The sequence below is a fragment of the Hypanus sabinus genome, chromosome 7, assembly GCF_030144855.1.
Source record: "Hypanus sabinus isolate sHypSab1 chromosome 7, sHypSab1.hap1, whole genome shotgun sequence".
Classification (NCBI taxonomy): Eukaryota; Metazoa; Chordata; class Chondrichthyes; order Myliobatiformes; family Dasyatidae; genus Hypanus; species Hypanus sabinus.
The window spans coordinates 126,946,713-126,967,336 of NC_082712.1; the positions used below are offsets into that span (position 1 = coordinate 126,946,713).

The window sequence follows — 20,624 nt, forward strand, 5'->3', positions numbered from 1 at the left end:
CAGAACTGTAAAGACAAAGTGAGAATTACAATTCTGAAACCTCCATTCCTATTCCAACAAAAAAGCATACATCTGTCAATGTTACCTTTCCACCGACACATAACTGTCGATGTGGAAGGGCACTTGATCAACAACATCAGGCTAATTTAAATATTAGAGATTCTGCAGGTGCTGGAAGTGTAGGGAGAATATACTGTGATCAGTGCAAGATTAGTGTAAAAGCATACTTAATGGTTGTCATGCACTTGGTGGAATGGAGGACTCAATGTTGTTGTAGTATTAATCATTTTAATAATTATTCAGAATATTGCATTGCTGATAATAAACCATAGATTAGTATTTATAAAATCACCAAAATTCTTGCTCTTGATTTTGCACTACTTCCAAAACCTATGGTGTTAGGTTTTATATGAGTCTTTATATAATTACCATTTGGTATCAGTCCTTTAAAGTTTCTGAAATAAAACCAGCAGCTGAATGAAGTTAGTCCAGTGCTCAATGTGAGTATCACCCGATCAGACTTTTTATGAACTCAAACACTCAGCAAATGTAAAAGGCGGCACCCCATAACAATCGCTATCTACTTGCCAAGTTATATTACAAATATTGTTAGTCTTTCCAAGGATAGTCATCATCTTTGGTATTAATTGATGTAGAGAAAATGTGCATACAGGTAGATGTCAAATGCAAATCAGCAATAATGACAGTGCCCACTGACCAACAAGGTTACGTGTGCAGAGTATACAAAGTATGTGAATGAATTTACATTGATTTCACATTCCTAAAAAAGGTCCACTCATTCTTGTGCTTTAGGAGCGGGCTGTTTCAGTGCAGTCAAGATGGCTTTCAAAATGGCAGCAAAGGCCACAGCACCTGGGTCAGGTCGGGTGAGCTGGGCTGAAGAAATATAACTAGCCCGTCCTGCCTTTGCCTTCATATTTTTTGTAGATTCTGCAGCTGCTTCAGCTTTCTGGAAATAGAAAGAAGAAATGAAAAGACAACAATCCACAATCTACAATGTAGTCTCTAAGTACACTGCTCAACGTAGTCTTGGGATCAGAGTATCTGGCCTGAATACGCAGAAAAATTTGCCATCCATACATCATGTACTGTGTTGACCATTGGTCTGTCCACTTACATTCAAACAATTACAAGCCACCCTGGCATTATAAACACATGGTTTATAGATAATCGTACATATGAATGCCTGACATACATATATATGAACACATGGTTTATAGATAATCGTATATATGTCAATAGCCTGAGATAAATGTATATGAACAGCAGACATAGTTTCTTCTCTCTCCAGCTATAGCAGTTGTTCATTCTGATCAGTCTCATGTGCTGTTGATGTCATTTATCATAATAACGTGGAAATATGGTGACCACGTTAAGTGATTTTAATCAATGATTCAATTTAATATCAGAGAATGCATACGGTATATAGCTTTAAATCCTTACTCTTTGCAGACATCCTCAAAATAGAAAGAAAAAACCCCAAAGAATGAATGGCAGAAAATGTTAGAACTTCAGAATGCCCTACTCCTCTCCCATGCACAAGTAGCAGCAAAATGATCAACCCTCCCCATCCTCCTCCCCCCACTTGCTCCAACAAAAGCATCAGCCCCCACCATCCACCATGCAAGCAATAGCAAAGCCCCCAGAGACTGTGCTCTAGAGTCCATCAAAACTACTGTTCATCCCAACATCTCAGACAGGCTCCCTTGCTCTCACAACTTAAGGATGTCTGTAAAAATAGAACCTACTCTTTACCCAATGATGGAGAATGCATGTCATGGAGCAAAGCAATGAGATTCAAAGGGGAAAATGAAGTTATAGTTTTAAATTATTATTATATCCTTTCAGAGCATGTCTTGGAGGTACATAAATATTAATACAATGCTAATGACTAAAAGCTATTAATGTATGAGAGAGGGAGAGGGAGGAGAGGGAAGGAAGGAAGGAAGGAAGGAAGATCTGTATTATCTAACTTCTTCTGATGGTGAAAATTTAGCCCAAATAACCACTTTTCTCATTTTGCCCAAAGAGTGGTGGAAGACTAGTCAAATATAGTGAATGTTAACAGGTTCTAAATTGGGGCAAGACAAATTATGAAGGTATTAGATAGGAACTTGAACAGGTTATTGGGATAGGCTGTTTGCAGGTAAAGGGATGTCTGACAAGTGGGAGTTTTTTTATAAGAGTAATACAAAGAGCTCAGAGACAGCATGCTCCTGCTAGAGTGAAAGGCAAATCTGGTAGAATAGAACCCTAGTTTACAAAAGTGTAATGTACAGACAGCTGAGATCAAATGAAACCTATGAGTACAAGAGATGTAGGAGTACACATAAGAGGGGAATGAGGAAGGAAAAAAATGGGCATGAGAGAGCTTTAGCAGTTAAGGTTCAGAGATTGTACAAGTTATTAAGAGCAAAAGAGTTCCCAGGCAACTACCATTAAAAAATGCGGATAGGCGAGTATTAAATGAAAATTTCTCTTCTGTATTTACTGTAAAGCCGACCATGGAGGCTCAGGAATTAAGGGAAACAAATAAAGTACTGGAACTTATCCACATTTCAAGAGTGCTTTTGCTCTTAAGGTGGATAAATGAACAGAGCCTAATCAATTGTATTCCAGGACATCGAGGGAAGCTAGGGAAGAAGTAGCAGAGACATTTGCATCATCTTTAACCATGAATGAGATACTGAAAAATTGTTGGGTGGCTAATTCCATGCCTTTATTTAAGAAAGGTTGCGAGGAAAGCCAGGGACCACAGGCCAGTGAGCCTAACGTCAGAGATAGAAACACAACTAGAATGTAGTTCTGAGTGATCAGATCCATCAAAACTCTGGAAGGGAAAGGACTGATCAGGAGTACTGTCAATGCAGACAAAAGCAGGACCTTGGTGATCTGGAAGGCTAGATCACATGAGATCTAGGGTGATTTAGCCAACCAGTACAAAATAGGCTTAGTGGAAGGACTCAGTTGTTATTCAGATTAGATGCCTGTGAGCAGTGGTGTGCCACAAGGATCAGTTCTGGACCCTCTGTCATATGTCATTTACATTAATAATTTGAATGGCAATATTGTTAACATGGTTAGTAAGTTTGTGGATGGAAATTGGTATTGGACAGAGAAGAAGGTTATCTAAGATTAGAGCAAGATCTAGGTGAACAGAGCAAGCAAACTAATGAATAGCAGATGGAATTTAACTCCAGTAAATGTTAGATACTGCATTTTGGTCAATTAAACGAGGGCAAGACTTATGGAATAAATGGTAAGACCTGGAGAGTAGAACAGAAAGAACTGGGCTCAGAGAATCAGGGAGCATAGCTTCCTGATAGTGGTGCTGTTGGACAAGGTGGTGTAGAAATTGTCTGGCGCACTTGACTTCACTAGTCAGGGCAGAGTACGGAAGTTGGGACATCATGTTACAACTGTACAAGTCAGAGTATTATGAGCAATGATTGTTTATAGGAAGGATGTCATTAAGCTGCAAACGATGCAAAAAGGATTCATGAGGATGTTACTGGGAATGGAGGACTCAAGTTATAAGATGAGGCTGGGACATTTTTCCCTGGAGCATGGGAGATTAAGAGGGAACCTACAGAGGTATATATAATGAGACATGTACATATGGTGGATGCTCACAGTCTTTTTCCCAAGTGTAGGGGAGTATAAAACTATAGAGCATAGAAGGCGACGGGGGAAAAAAGTTTGAAGGAACATGAAGGGAAACTTAGATTCCAAAACACCGAACAGAATTAGGACATTTGGCTCATTGAGTCTGCTTCACCATTCAATCATGGTTGATTTATTTTCATTCTCAACCCCATCCTCCTGCCTTCTCTCCATAACCTTCAACAACCTTATTAATTAGGTCCTTACTAACCCTCGCTTTAAATGCTTCAATAATTTGACCTATACGGCCATCTATGACAATGAGTCGTACAGATTCACCACCCACTGGCTAAAAAAAAATTCTCCTCACTTCTGTTCTAAAGGGATGTCATAGTATTCTGATGCGGTGCCTTCTAGTCCTAGAATATTAGAAACATTCTCTGCATGTCCACTCTATCTAGATCTTTCAATATTTGGTAGGTTTCAATGAAATCCCCCTCTCATTCTTTTAGATTCCAGCAAGTACAGGCCTAGAGCCATCAAACACTCCTCATACATTAACCCCTTCATTCCCAGGATAATTCTTGTGAACCTCCTCTAGACCCTCCACAATGGCAGCAGGTCCTTTCTTATATAAGGGGCCCAAAACTGCTCACAATACTCCAAGTGCGATCTGACCAATGCCTTATAAAGCCTCAGTATAACACCCTTGCTTTTATATTTCAGTTAATTCTAACATTGCATTTGCCTCCCTTATTACTGTCTTAACCTGTAGCATTATCTTCCTTCAAAATACTTCTTCACCTTTGGATTGTATCTATCATGCACCTTCCGAATTGCTCCCAGAAACTCCAGCCATTGCTGTTCTGCTGTCATCCCTGCTAGTGACCTCTTCCAATCAACTTTGGTCAGCTCTCCTCTCCTGTCTCTGTAACTCCATTTCCTCCACTGTAATATTGATACATCTGACCTAAGGGTTCCTTTACCTTAAGCTCTCTAAACAAATATTTATTCATATAAAGGGTTGTTAGTGGGTGGAACAAATTGCCAGAGAAAGTGATTGCGGAAGGTATAATAACAACATTTAAAAGACATTTGGACAATAAAATGGATTGAAGAGACCTATAAGAATATGGGTCACATTGAAACAAAGGGCACTAGCCCAGATAAACATTTTGGTCGGCATGAAAGAGTTGGACCCAAGGGCTTGTTTCCATGCTACATGACTCAATGAAATACAAAAAAGTCTGTTATACATATAGATATTTTCCAACAAGTGAACCTGATATTGGTCATAACTGGAGCTGCAACTGCTATTTGCTTCCTAAACATGTATGAGAACAGGTTGTCTCTTACCTGCACAGCTTCAGCTAAAACTTGCAGTACATTGTCACTTTCATCTGTCATATTGTGTAGTATGTCTGCAGCAGCACACATCGGGTCAAGCTAATATAGAGGGGAAAATGAAACATCATTTGGAATACAAGCAAAAATTAAGCCCATGTGCAGCCAATCCTCTAAAGTTTGGTGTGACCTTTTCCATTCTTTAACCACCAGTGTAGTAGTGGTTTGAGCGGAACATTCCTGCTATTTTGGTTCAGACAAAATCAACTGCAAAAACCTTGAAAGAGAACTGAATGCCCATATTGTAGTAAGTTTTCACCTTCAGCAAATATGCTCCACCTCCTGGAGCATCAAACCACTCCCTGAGAGAACTAAGGTATCAGTTGCACTTTATGGCAGTGAAATACATTCAAAGCAGGAATGCTGACTGAACAGCTTTCATCTTTATTGTCTTTGATATACTGCATCTTTGATCTAACTTGGGACCAGCATGTTACCAGCAACCAAATATATGCTCAAGAAGATTTTTCATGCTGGTATGATGGTTTTGATTGGGGGATGTTGAACAAGTACTTTAAAATTGTGCACTCGAGGGTTTGCTCCAGAAGCAAATAAAGGATTAACTTTTGTTTTGAAATCTCAAAGCTTTTTTTGACTGACAATGTAAAACAAAGGCTGTAGAAGTCTAACATTCCCCCTTGATGATTAGAATCAACTCTGTGATAAGCATCTAGATTCAAGCATCAGAACACAAGCTGGGACAGTGAATGCTACAAATCATGACAGTATACAGGTTTTGCAGACAAACCTGAAAGAAGGTTGTGCTTATTGCAAGGATGTGTATTCACTGCGGGAAAAACAGCCACTTTTGGCTTAGGCTTTTCCCTCACACCAAAGCTTGGCGACTTTGTGTCAGGACCCATAATTTGCCAGTGTGTTGGTAGCCGTCACCTTAGCCTTGAAGAAATGTCTCGAAAATCAACAATGTAAATCAATCATGAAATCTAAAATCAGCTCCTCTCAATAAGTCAACTTTAATTTCAGGGAAATTAAAAGTTTTTATTTTGGAAGAACCTATAATTACTGTTTGCAAATATTTACTTTAGCATAAGGAAACATTCCAAGGTCATTGACAATGAGATTTACAGGAAGATGTTGCTTCCTGTTTGGCACTGTTGCCTGCCACACCTCTGACAGTGCCCTTAGGTCAGCTGTAGGGTCATTAGCTGGGAACCACTGCTCATTGATGTTTAACTCCTTAGCCCTGGTACATCTCCTGGTGGCGGAGCGATGGAAACCACCGCATGCAACTTCCAATGGGGTTCGTCAGTTCCCCCAGTCCTTCCTCCTCAGCCACAGCCAAAAGGACAAAAATTAAAGAATGAAATTAGGGAAGGCAAGTTACTGAAAAAGTTAGGTTTTAGAGAGGATATTAGCATGAAGAGCCAAGGGCGGCACAACAAGGCCTTACATGGCTTAAGGAGTTGTCATCCATACAAGTAAGCAAGTAGAAGGATAAATGGAGAAAGGGCTGGAGGAGGTTGCATTTTTGAAAGATGAAGTTATGGAGGCATTTGATCACAAAAATAATTTCAAAAGCAAAATCATTATGCTTTATAAACTTCTGGATCATTCTCTCCATGAACTAAAAGAATATTTAAAAAAATCTTTGTAATAAATTAAATCCTCTTGGCAACTTTAATTGCATTGAATACACTGGACAAAGATTTTGCTTCCTGAATACTTTTGAGTGTATCTTATGAACTTTGACTGCTGTTCATGAAAATCACCATGAGATTTCCCTATCATGCATCATTTAAAAATTGTCTATATTTATTATTTCTTTTAATAATTCAAGTCAATTAAAATGTTGCCCACAATGTAAGCTGAAAAGTTTTTTCTTATCTTGGGCAGGTGTGCCTGGGCAGGACAGATGCTGCATGGCAGGACATATTTTAGAAAAAGCTATGAAAACATCACACACAGCATTCAATGTACTGATTTTATATGTATATTGGTTTGCAGTCATGCTGGTTTACATGCTCCACGTGCGTAGCATAGTGTATATACTCATTATAATAAAGTAATGTGCTTGTGATAGCAAAATGTCTCACCAGTGTTGAAACTGGCATTATATTTCCTGTTATATTTTTAGCAAGTATACACTTAAATCTCAAAGACGGAGCATGACTTCTTTTATTAAGAAAGCCTATGGGGTCTTTTTTGGGTGCAAAATTGGTGACCAAGACAAAGCCTAGACTCCTCACATTTGTTGTACAACATGCACTGTCGATCTGAAGAGTTGGCTCAGAGGTACTCAGAAGTCATTGCCATTCGCTGTCCTGACGATATGGCTAGAGCAGAAGGATCACGTGACAGCTACTTCTGTCTGACCAGTGTATCTGGCTTCTCTGCTAAAAACGTAATCAATTGAATACCACAATCTTCCTTCAACCGTGAGACCTGTGCCACATGATAGTCTTCCAACACGAGAGCCATTAGAAACATGGTGTCCAGAGGAGACAGACAAAGATGCCATAATACATGAACCAAAATTGAAAATTACACTGATGCTGACACAGATCTTGAACCCTTTATAATTCATAACCCACATCTGGTAATTCAATAGGAGTTAAATGAGTTTGTCAAAGGAATAAGCAGAATTACTGGTTCAAGGTTTCAAGGATGGAATTTGCTGTAACCAGGAACAAAGATTTCCATGAAGGATTTCAATATATGAGACTGATGTTTCCCAGATTCCAAGATTAAGGAAGGCATTTTTGTCGGTCTACAAATCAAACAGGACATCAATCACAGGCAATTCGAAGAACATCCAGTGGGACTAGAGAAAATCGCATGAAGCCATTTGAGGATGTAGCTGAAAAATTTCTTGACAACTACAGAGCATCAAACTACATGCAGCTGGTTGACTACATGCTTCAAGAATACAAATCCACAAAGTGCAACATATCACTAAAGATTCATTTTCTGCATTTCCGTTTAGACCTCTTCCCTGCAAATCTTGGCACTGTCAGTGATGAGCATGGCGAAAGGTTTCACCAGGACATTGTACTCATGGAGAAGTGATCTCAAGGCAACTGGAAACCATCAATGCTGGATGATTACTGTTGGAAACTTAAGTGAGAAGCATCAGACACTGAGTACGCTTATCATCAGTAAGACATTTCTAGCATTAGCACCATTATGCAATAAAAGTTAATTTCTTGTTTTTCCAAATTCATATGTGATACAGGTAGCCTGAAATTATATTTGTGTTCAGCTTCAAGTGGTCTATCATAACCAAAAAAATTCTGAAGAAGCAATATTTTGAAAAAATTGCTGTCCAATGATATCACCTCATATTTATTTTGTCTGGGTTTTTGCACAAAGGGGATGGAGAATCAACATTTGGGGTAAGTTTTTCCACATACCAGGTGTTGTACATGAAGTGTTAACAGGACAAGAACCTCTATCATCATGCATTCTTTGACACCAGACTGAGTGAATCCCAAATTCAATACCATAAAGGACCACCTTGGATTGTCACCTTGACGTGGTGCAGAAGCTTGCGTGGTCCTGAGATCCTGAGAGTGATGGCGTCTGGAGCTATGCTCCTGGTAGGGTCACCATGGCGGTAAGGTCGAGGGTGAGGTCCCTGACAAAGAACAATCCAACCAAGATCTCAACGGTAGAACAGGTGGACGAAGTTACTTCGAACTCAATGGCTGTGAAGGCAGATGAAGGCTGCAACAAATCCATCAGCTCCAGTCGCCATGGTTTCCATGCCATTGGAATCAATTTGTTGATTTGTGAAGTATCTTGTGCTTCTTGGAGGGCAACATCAAGTACACGTTAAACAAATACATGCACAGGCGTCTTCACTCTGTGGAAATGGAATGAAGACCATCATTCTCAACCTCGAGGGATAGCCACGACGACGACCATAAAGGATTATTAAACCTGGTGGCTTCCAGGTCTGCACGACTCAGAAACAAGAAAACATTTGCAGATGCTGAAAATAAAAGCATCATACACAAAATGCTGGAGGAACTCAGCAGGCCAGGCAGCATCCATGGAAAAGAGCATAGTTGACATTTCAGACGAGACCCTTCATCAGGACTGGAGAAAAAAGGATAAGGTGTCAGAGTTAGAAGGTGGGGAAAGGGGTGGAAGAAACACAAGGTGATAGGTGAAACCATGGGGTGGGTAAAGGGATGGGTGAAATAAAGAGCTGGGAAGTTGATTGGTGAGGAGATAAAGGACTGGAGAAGGGGGAATCTAGAAGGAGAGGACAGAAGGCCATGCAAGAAAGAAAAGTGGGTAGAGAACCAGAGGCAGGTGATAGGCAGATAATGTAATAAGGTGTGAGAGGGAAAAGGGAATGGGGAATAGTGAAGTAGTGTGTGCATTATCGGAAGTTCGAGAAATCAATGTTCATGCCATCAGGTTGGAGGCTACCAGATGGAATACAATGTGTTGCTCCTCAAACTTGAGTGTAGCCTCATCATGACAGTAGAGGAGGCCATGGAGTGACATGTTGGAATTGGAATGGTAAATGAAATTAAAGTAGTGCACAACTCAGTGTAGGCAACCCTCACATTACTGCCATTCAAGTAACAGAAATTCACTCTTACAGAATTCACAAATCACAACTCAGAAAGGAGACATGGAATAACATTCAGCCTCTTAGAATTTGTGTGAAACATACTACATTAATCAACAATTTTTTTCCAATTTACAGTTCTTGATGCATGCACAAATGACGAAGCTTCACTTTATGTAAAATCATGATACAAATTGCTCTCTAGGAATGTACTCCCTCCATGGCAGTTGCCAGTACTTACAGTCACTGATTTATCTGACAACAAAGCCACTAGGGCTAAGAGGCAGAATATCCCTCTGAGGTCAACGTAAGACCAATGGTCTAAATTAAATATCCTTACTGTCTGCTGTAATATCTGTTATTCTCAGTACTTCCCTTTAATTGGATGTTTTCAAGCATAAATTGCAGAACTCACCATGGTCCTGTCTCCTAGCTCTGCGCCTCCGTACCTGCCCAGAAATAAAAATATTAGACATTTTAGACAAGTATTATAGTCACATCAGCAATCCAGAAAGAGGAATCAAGCCAGAAAACATTTAATCCCAAGCAAAATACAAAAATAATTCAGCACTACAAGAAGATCTAGAATCTTTGGACCAGGACTGTTCGCCAAATACTAAAATTGAAAAGGTGTTATATTGGTATATACATATTAAATTGTTGCAGAGGAAATTTTGTTTTTCCATATTTAGTCCCTAAGACTTCATGAATTTTATTTTATTTTGACAGAAGATTTTAAACATTCTGGATCAGCATTTCTGCTTTAGGAGGCTAAACATTATTTTAAAATGTGAATAAAAATAACATTTATAAAAATAATCTCTAATATATGTATGTACTTTAAGAAAAGTGTTAATTAATCCAAAAATAGTTAGTACTGGGTATCCTAAAATGAAGTATTTAACCTAAGAAATACAGTACTGAGCAGAAGGAGATAATTTTCTACCTAGACTTCTTGTACTTAAACCGATCACCAAACCTGAATGCCACTGATTTAGCCCTCAACAGATTGCAGATCTCATGGTTCATCCAGGGTTTCTGAATAATTTTGTGGAGACACACTCACCTATGACTGTTTTTTATGGAGTGCATGACAACCATGGTATATTCCATCAGATCCCCTGATGAGTCATCGAACACAGCGCAGTCTACTGACTCAAAGCAATCCTGTAGTCGCGCCTCAGCTCCTGCAACCACCTCTTTGTTGTCATTATCTCTGGAGTTTGTTTTTCAGCCTCTATTTGTACACAGGTAGGAAGAGGACAGCTGGGTGATCAGATTTCTCAAAATGCGGTCTAGACATGGAACAGCAGTCATTCCTATTGTAGTGTAACAATGGTTGAGTATGTTGGGAAGTCTAGTGCTGCGGGTGATATGTTGATAATAATTGGGTAGAGACTTCTTCAAACAAGCCTGATTGAAGTCTTTGACTATGATTCCAAAGGTATCAGGGTGGGCAGTTTCTTGTTTGCTAATCACAGCACTCAAAACATTGGGTGCTTGTTTACACCTGCTTCTGGCGATATATAAACTATGGTGAGGATCACAGAGAAGAACTCTCTTGTTAAGTAGAATGGTCAAGCACTTAAGCATCAGATGATCCAGGATGGGGGAGCAAGAGTGTGACAAGCCTGTAATGTCCGAGCACCACAAAGAGTTTATCATGAAGTACAAACCCCCACCTTCTGCCTTCTCCGAATCAGCAGTCTGATCCATCTAGTGCATCCAAGTCTAACCAATGTACCTAGGTAGTCAGAAGTGAGCCATGCCTCCGTGCACTCAGAATACAATTCCTCATTTCACTGCGATACAGCAATCTTGCCCTTAGGTCCTCAATGTTGTCCTCTAGCGACTGTACATTTGCTAACAAGATGCAGGGTAGATAGGGTTTCATTCCTCAGCATTTCAGTCTGGCTTGGAATCCTCTCCTTCTCCCTCTCTTTCAGCCACGGTGGTGTACCTTCATCTGCTGAAAGGTGCTGTACCACGCTTGAGGGTTAAATCTGCCGAGTCCTTCAAGTCAAGTCAAGTCACTTTTTATTGTCATTTTGACCATAACTGCTGGTACAGTACACAGTAAAAACAAGACAACGTTTTTCAGGACTGTGGTGCGACATGAACGATACAAAAGCTACACTGAACTACGTAAGCCAACACAAAAACTAGACTACAGACCTACCCAGGACTGCATAAAGTGCACAGAATAATGCAGGCATTACAATAAATAATAAACAAGACAATAGGGACAGCAGAAGTCAGTGGGTTGGTAGTCTGATGACTTGTGGGAAAATCTGTTACATGAATAAACAGCTGAATGGCGGCGCCCAGGATTCTGTCCATTTCTGTACTCATGCTGAGTATTTTGTTGCCACAGATCTAGTCCAATTTAATGTCCACTGGAGAGCAGAATGGACGGGAGAGCCGGCCGGCTAGGGCTTGCTCTTTTCCTGGCACGGACTCCTGCCCACTCGCAATCACAAGATTGTGAAATTGCTTGTTCACTAAGACAGTTTAAACATATGTTGCCTACAGAGAAAGTGCTGGCTGCAGATTATAGTTAGAGTAATTCAGAAGGAGTATATTTATAAGCTTTGTAAGCAGTCCACAGCACTGCTGTGGTTCACCAGTGCCATTTTACTTTCCATCTTTACTTACTTTAAATTGGTCCATATAATATTTCATCAGTCTTACCAGACAATGTGTATTTTTGGTTAGTTTTGGTGTATTTTTCTTATACTTTTACTGAAATGAAATGCTTCTGCTAGTTCGATATCACTTGTAAAATTACCTAACTTGAGTAGGTAAATGAAAGGCATGATTAACTGATCCAATTGCCAACCCAGAATAAAGTTATTAAGGACTGTCCTCCGCTGCCACAGTACTGAAATTTCATGAAACAGCACTTGCTGTTTTCTATTGTTTTGAGGTTTTTTTCCCAATATTTTTCAATGTATTATGAAGATTTAGTCAGAGCCTCCAGTTTTCAGCTCGATTTCCATTCTAAAAGCCAAATGCTTTTACAAAGTTTAAGTATATTATGTTAAAGGATTCGTTTGGGTTGTACAGTCTTAGAATCATTGATGAATATAGCATGGAAACAGATCCTTCTTGGTCCATGCAAACTATAGCATCCTCTGTTTTTGGCTCTTAACTCTCGAAGCTCCTCTCTCTGCTCCATGCACCTACCCAAGTGCCTCTTAAATGCTGCAATTATACCTATCTTGACAACTTTCTCTGGCAGCTCATTCCAAGTACTCATTACCCTCTGTATAAAGTTACCACTAAGAAGTTACCTTTCAAATCTTGTCCCTCCTATCTTGTATCTATGCCCTCCAATTTTGGATTTACCAATCCTGGGAAAAAAGACTCTGACTATCCACCTTATCCATAACTCTCATGATTTTATGAACTTCTTTGAAATCACTCCTTATTTTTCTGTGCTCCAATCAAGATGGCCAACCTCTCTCAATAACTCAGGTCCTAGAGTCCAGGCAGCATCCTCATAGATATCTTCTGCACCCTCTCCATCTTCCCCATATTTTTCCTTAACAGGGTGACCAAAACTATACACCCGATTCCTAATTTCAATGCCCTGACTGAAGGCTAGCATACTAAACACTTACTTCACTAACCTGCCCATTCACTGGACAAGTCCTATCCTGTTTTGACTATCCTAAATGTATCACCTCACACTTAGCAAAGTTGAAATCCAGTTGCCATTCCTCAGCCCATCTCCCTGATGCTCAGGATTTGTTTGCAATTCATTGTAACCTGCTTCACTTGTTTACTTCCCAAATTTAGTATTATCAACAGACTTGGCAAAAGAAACGTAGATAGCTTACACAGATACCATAACTGATTGCATCATGGCCTAAGCATGAAAATTCCAATGCAGAGGAACACGGGGCTGCACAGAGTCCCTTCTACCAGAGGTGATGGAAGGCATCACCTATTATCAGGGTCCCCCAATATCCAGACCAGGGCTTCTTCTTGATGCTGCCACCAGCTAAGAGCCTGAAGACCCACACCTTAAGGTTCATTAACCGCTGACATCAGGTTCCAGAAATAAAATTAAAAATCTGACCACCACCTTGGACTACTTTGTTCCTTCTCTTAATTATGCACTAACATCCTTGCTTATGCTGTTTATTTTGCACATATATAAGTGATACATACAAATATACATTTGTTTGCCCTCATCTTGTACTATGCTGCTGCAGCAAAAAGACAATTTTCAAGGCATTTATACCCTGTATAAGTATGCCTATGACAATAATAAGCTTGAACTTCAGAACCAATCATTTTACTCCATTCATAATTTGATACAAAGGAACTAGCGAGTCTATGTGCGGGATTTCCTAACGGTTAACTTGTAGGTTGAAATGGGTGCTAAGGAAAGTAAATGGCAATGTTAGCGTTCACTTTGATAGGACTAGAATATAAAAGCAAGTATGTAATGTTGAGGCTTTATAAGGCATTGGTCAGGCTGCACTGGAGTTTTGTGAGCAGATTTGGGCCCTCTACATACAATAGGATGTGTTGGCATTGGAGAAGGTCTAGAGGATGTTGACGAGAATGATGCTGGGAATGAAGGGGTTCACATATGATGACTGTTTGATAGATTTGGGTCTGCACTTACTAGAGTTTAAAAGAATGAGGGGGGACCTCATTGAAACCTATTGAATGTTGAAAGTCTAGATAGATGTGGAGAGGATGTGTACTTCTGTGGGGGAGTCTAGGATTCACAGATTCAGAATAGAAGGACATCCCTTTAGAACAGAGATTAGGAGTAATTTCTTTAGTCAGTGTGGTGAATCTGTGGAATTCATTGCCATAGATGGCTGTGGAGGCCAAGTCATTGGGTACATTTAAAGCAGAGGATGATAGGTTTTTATAAATTCCAGATATTCTAGATGTATATAAATTCTTCAGCGGCTATGCTATTTGCCAGTGTGCATTTATTCCCTCAAAATAATTATCAACACTTCACAAATATTCTCCTTACTCACTTTTCACATCACCCTTTCACAATTTTTTTGAGCCCATGTAAGTCTCTACACAAACTAACCTCTTCAGTGCTCTAATGCCAGAATCCAGCGCCGCAGACCAATTAGAAGGATTGTTGTTATCTTTGAGATTTGGTGCTGCAGCAATTAAGGAAATACTGTACAGCTACAACAGAAAGGGTATCACATTATAGATGTACTTCCAAATCACAGTTCAAAATTCAAAGTAAATTTATTATCGAAGTACATATATGTCACAATATACATTCCTGAGATTCATTTTCTTGTGGGCATACACAATAAAATATAGAATAACTATAACAGAATTAATGAAAGACCACCCAACTAGGGTGTTTAACCAGAGAGCAGAAAACATAAAACTATACAAATACAAAAAGAAGAAACAACAATAATAAATAAATAAGCAATAAATATTAAGAAAATGAGATGAAGAGATCTTGAAAATGCATCCATTGGTTCTGGGAACTTTTCAAAGATGGTGCAAGTGAAGTTGAGTGAAGTTATCCTCATTGGTTTAAGAGCCTGATGGTTGAGGGTAATAATTGGTCCTGCACCTGGTGGTGTGAGTCTTGAGGCTCCTCTACCTTTGTCCTTATGGCAGCAGCGAGAAAAGAGTATGGCCTCAGTGGTGTGGGTCCTACAACAGCGTTTTGTATAATTGTGCTCAATGGTTCAATATCAGTGCTGAAAGTATCATCTCATTCTTAGAAAGTGGAACAGAATGACCTTTTACATGGGGTGAAATTCAACAAATAATGTTAATTGGCAGAAACGGTGTAAAAGGATGTGCAGATTCTCAATACCTGGAACCCAACTCTAAGGGCAAGTTTCAGTTCTCAAATGTTTCCAACATTTGCCCTTTACTGATCATTCATCACTTTGCGTGGTAGAAGATCTGCCAACTTTGGGGTGTTTACTAATTGTATATCTTTCTGTTCTCAGGATCAAATAGTCTAAACGATCTAAGCTGTTCAACAAGAAAAAGTTTCCTTTCTGCTGGACAAAAGGCTGGCCCTAATCCCAGAAGATCAGCTATATATAGTAAGACATGAGGAGAAAGTTGCCTGTGGTAGATTGGGAAAAGGTACTTAAAGATATCATGGCAGACAAGTCATGGTTAGCATTTAATGAAAAAATGCAAGCTACAGAAAAAAATATACACCCTTGAATAAAAGAAAACAATAAAAGTGATTCATCAGTAGCCAATAAAGGAAATTAAAGATAATGTGAGAACCAAGGAGGAAACTTATAACGTTACCACAAATAGCATTAGGTCTGAGGATTAAGAGTATTTAGAAGTCAGTAAAAAGGGACCACAAATTTGATTTTAAAAATGCAGGATACAATATATGAACAGACTGGCAAGCAACAAAAACCGACTAAGATTGTTTATAAATACAAGTGTGGGTTCTTACAATAAGACAGCCAGTGAATTTGAAAACTGAAAATACCCAAGAACATATTGATTTACAGGTTCAGAATTTTGAAAGAAGACTCTGAATACCCTGACTATCATCTTCTACATTTCTACAGATTCTGGAACCGTTCCTGTAGATTGGAAGATAGCTAATCAAAAAGGATCTGGTGCTTCTCTGGCATATAAGACAAATAACCTATTCTTGGGAAGAGAGAAGTCATGGAACTACTGACCTATTAGATTTATTAAAGAAAAACCATGTTGGACTAATCTAGAATTCTTTGAGGAAGTTACTTCTAATAGATACAGAGGAAATTTAGAAAATATGATACATTTGCATTTTCAGAAGATTGCAGATGATAAGTTGGTCAACAATTGGTCAAAGGGCACAGAAATGAGAACTGTAGAGTGACAGGGATTAAGAAATGATTATCAAACTGAAACCAAACCATGAGAATAAACAGATCAAGTATCATTTTTCCACTTTGCAATTCACATGGCAGCAAACTGATGTCAAGCTTTTCAAATGTTCAGCGATCAAAAATATATCAATAAACACTGATATATTTCTGTGTATTTATGCTGTAAACTGAAGAAAAACTCTGGACATTCCGCTGGAATTCTCTGGAAATAACATCAAGTGAATGTCATTAGCAAGTGAACTGAAAGCTTTAATTGTGTAGAAGGGAGATGACAATAGTCAAATTTGTCTGCAGAAAGAATACATTGCAGCAGTAGAAACTATGATAATGATGATGTAATGTCTAAATTTCAAGATACGCAAGGTTGCAGGAAGAAAAGGACTGTGGTAACATGTTCATAATTTAAAGTGAACAAATGAACTGTACATACTTTCATAATTATGTATTTTAAACTGCCAAATGTTTGGGTGTATTGCCTGACTTAATGGTGACAGACAAATTTAATCAATCTCTGTGCTTTTATCTTAACCTCAGGTCATTTTCTGCTACTGCGTTTTTTTTTCCCTTCATTAGCTGGTTAGAAATAGAATTACCATGTATTCTTACCGCTCCTGAAGATCCACCCATTTGGTCTCTAATCAGTCTGCCTAAGCGCAAAAGAAGCTGATGACCATTCCCAGGAACTGCACCAGATGTCAGCAAGTCCTTAATGGCTGAAAGTAATAAAGACTCTCAGTTAGTGACTGAGAAATTCTCTTTAGCACAGTGTTTTGTGCACTAAAAACAACTCACGATACTCATATCTATGATAAGCTGAGACACTGAGGTACCCAGAAATGTTCAGATGTCAAGCAGCATCTAATACACATTTTGACATCAGATGTGCAAAATTCCATTGTTCACACAGGCCACTCACATAGCATTAGCATTTCAAAGACAGGTGAACAAGTACACAAATGAAGACCTTTCAGTCTTATCTTGTTCACATCATGGAGTCAAATCCTTATTTCCTCACTCCTTATTTCCAATTTCAATTCCTGAACTCATCATTGCAAGATGGCTTTTCATGTCCATTTATGTACAAAGCCCAGTCTATTGCTCATCACATTGGGAGCCTCAAACTTAGCAGAATATTGGTCAATGTTGTTTTGCCCACTACTTCCTCTCCAGCACTGCTCACTGGACATGCCATTTGAGAAGCAGAATCATTTCTGGTTCACGGATGTTAATTAACAGGCTTTCATCTTTTCAACACAAGTAGATGTACAGTATGTTGTATCACTTATCATAAAATAAATATTTTCCATACTCTCACCTCATTGTGATCTGACATAGTTTATCTTCATTGATATTTACCCTCAATCCATTTAATCGCCCTTTATCAACAATCTAAAACATAATTAAATCTTCCTTTTGTCCTTTCCATTGTCCCAGAAGAAACCCATCTAATCAAAAGGAGTATGTACCACTGCCACACAGAAGTCAGGATTGAACCTGTTCTGCTGGAGTTGAGGACATTCTCTAGAATCTCTTCCTCAAGTCTAAAGCTTTCCTTTTTACTGTCAGCAACATAGCCTATTTTTGCTCTTTCTCATGTGCTCAACATTTAAGACTAATTCATGCATAATCCAACATACATGGGATTAATCTATCCTTTTGGCCAACGATGGTATCCGCAATCCAGTCACAAAAACAGTCATTAATTGCATCGGGCCACTGAATCAATTTCAAATCCAATCTGAAATCCTTCTTTGGATCCCACAAGGATTTACTTTTCTTAAAAATAAGGCTGCCCTGTAGGACATTGTCAAAAACATTGCTAAAATCTATGCAGCTACATCAAATACAATAGCCTCTTTAATCCCACTTTGTACCTGCTTAAAATAATTCACTTTTATCATAGTATGAGAACCTTCCCTTAACAAATCCATACTGATTAATCTTTCAAATGAAAGGTTCTACTGTCACTAAAAAGTGATTCCTTTAACTTGTCCACTATCTGCAAATGCTTTGATAATCTCCCTTTCTAAACAATGTTACATTAATAGTCTGACAATCCCCAGAAACAATTTAGGCAGACTGAGGATTTAAAAGTTATACTTGGAATCTCCATAATCTCATCCTTTGTTTCTTCATAATTCACTCATTATTCAAGGATGCTGAACAACTTTTCCTATTACTATGATTATCTCAATCAATATTTCAGACATTCCCTTCTTAAGTAAGACTTCTAATGTTCATGTGACATCAATTCAGTTAGATGATGGAAACAACACAAGGTCCCTTCCTGTAATTCTGAAGGAGGGTCTGAATGAAATTATGTACTCATATCTTTCTAAATCAGTCAATCAGGGTCATCATACCATTGAGAAATATCTTACTAAATTGTCTGGCTTAAATTGAGTTGATGGTACAAACTATTGAAGCTTTAGTCATTCAATCACTAGCCATTCAACTAGTACAACATTTATCTTCAAATTCCCAAGTTACAGATTTTCAGAAACTGACCGCGAGCTGCCCTTGCATGAGTATTGCCACAGTCACCATCTCCTGCTTCCCGATCCAGTTCATTCAGCTCCTCTTCCATATGAAGCAAAGTAGTGGAAACTGCATCCAGGACTGAATGCACCTTATCAACAAAAGGACCTGTAGAGCAGTTGAAATTAAATGCTTCTTTAACAGACAGCACCACGATTCAGCTACCAACACAATGAAAAATGTAATTATTTTAGATTGCCTACATTTGAGCTCAAAATCTGATTGACATTCTCAGTATTTCTCACATTTTCAGTTTTTAATTTAGATTTCCAACTACCTTGATATTTTGCTTCAGTATAGCACATCATCTTCATCACTGTGTGTACAATGTAGCTTTGTGAATTATATAAAAAAAAGAATGGAGGGAGGACTATGGCTCGAGGTCCTTATCATCTGTGAGCAAGTGATGCTGAACTTCCAGGCCAACAGGGAGAGGGGGTTGTTGCAAATGGGGACAAAGGCTAAAGATCCAAAATATGATAATGACGATGATGACGTTGACTCAGGCCTTACAAAGCACAGAATGAAAGACTGTGTGGTGCGCCACTCTTCACACAGACATTTTGCAGTATTTTTCTTTATTTTACAAGGTCACGTTGCGAGCTCAACCCTCAACCTGGCACGGTGGAAAGTGTACTCGGGAACAGCCGGACTGGATTAGAACCCGGGAACCTTGGTGCTGATGTCACTGCGCCGGACATCCAGAATAAGGTGTACTTTAATGACTGTACTTTACTGCATGTGTGTTAAAATGCTCCTTGATGGCTCCTGGAGGTCTACAGGCCACTAAACAATGATGTAAGGTAAATGGAAGAACTTGCCCTGATAAACATTTGAACCCCACAGTGCTGTCTCCCCTAATACCCAGAGACCACTCTCAGCTTGAACATCTCCCTACCTTCAACATCACACATAGATAAGAATCCAAATAAAAAGTCATATTATTGTTTCTGTCCAGCAGACTAATTCTTCTAATTGTCTCACATCCCTGTCCCAAAGCCCCAACTGACCCCAAACTCCCTTCACTGTCCCCAAAACCATCCCCACAAACCCAAAAAAAAATCACTAAAGAACAACTAAAACTGAGCCACAATCTTAACTGAGGTCAAGCTTGGTGCTACTTTCAGTATTAAACTGGTATAGGTAGCTGGGAAAAATCAAAGGCCTCATTTTAAATGTGGCTGTTAAATTCTTAAGTGCCATGTACTTGAGTTTCCATTTTCTTCCTAAATTGGGGTATTAAGTTGCTGCTATAGAAATTCTTTTGCATTTGAACACATACTACAGTTTCTAAAAGCATGGCATCATGAAACTGAGTTCGGTAGCACCCACAGGAAATCTTTCAGGAGAAAATGATATCCATGGTGCTCATGAGATTTCAATGTAGGTTTGAAAGCTGCAACCATGAAACTCAAAAGACAAGGTAATGGTTTTGCTTCATGAAGGAATATAAGTTAACTATCAGAAAGAAGCCTCACTCACATCACTTCCAACTCTCAGCTTTTAAATGAATTTTAAACAACAGGCTGCTAATCTGAAAATACTTCCATAAATTTCCTCCTTTGTGTTTCTATCCTTTACCCAGTCTTCTTGCCACATGACAAATTATCCTGACCCCAATGAGCATTTATTTTATGTAACAACCTCTT

General features: G+C 38.9%; 1 protein-coding gene across 2 annotated transcripts in view; it reads right to left on the reverse strand.

Moving 5' to 3' along the window:
• Nucleotides 1–259: 259 nt before the first annotated feature.
• tkfc (triokinase/FMN cyclase) overlaps nucleotides 260–20,624 on the reverse strand; it is a 50,182-nt gene continuing 29,817 nt past the window's right edge. For both annotated transcript variants that reach the window (XM_059975553.1, XM_059975552.1), the window contains exons 12-17: nucleotides 18,946–19,083; nucleotides 17,044–17,150; nucleotides 14,640–14,743; nucleotides 9,987–10,020; nucleotides 4,981–5,070; nucleotides 260–970 (exon numbers count right to left, since the gene is read on the reverse strand). In XM_059975553.1, the coding sequence (XP_059831536.1) occupies nucleotides 797–970; nucleotides 4,981–5,070; nucleotides 9,987–10,020; nucleotides 14,640–14,743; nucleotides 17,044–17,150; nucleotides 18,946–19,083 (647 nt within the window). In that variant the 3' untranslated portion in view covers nucleotides 260–796. The remainder of the gene's footprint in view (nucleotides 971–4,980; nucleotides 5,071–9,986; nucleotides 10,021–14,639; nucleotides 14,744–17,043; nucleotides 17,151–18,945; nucleotides 19,084–20,624) is intronic.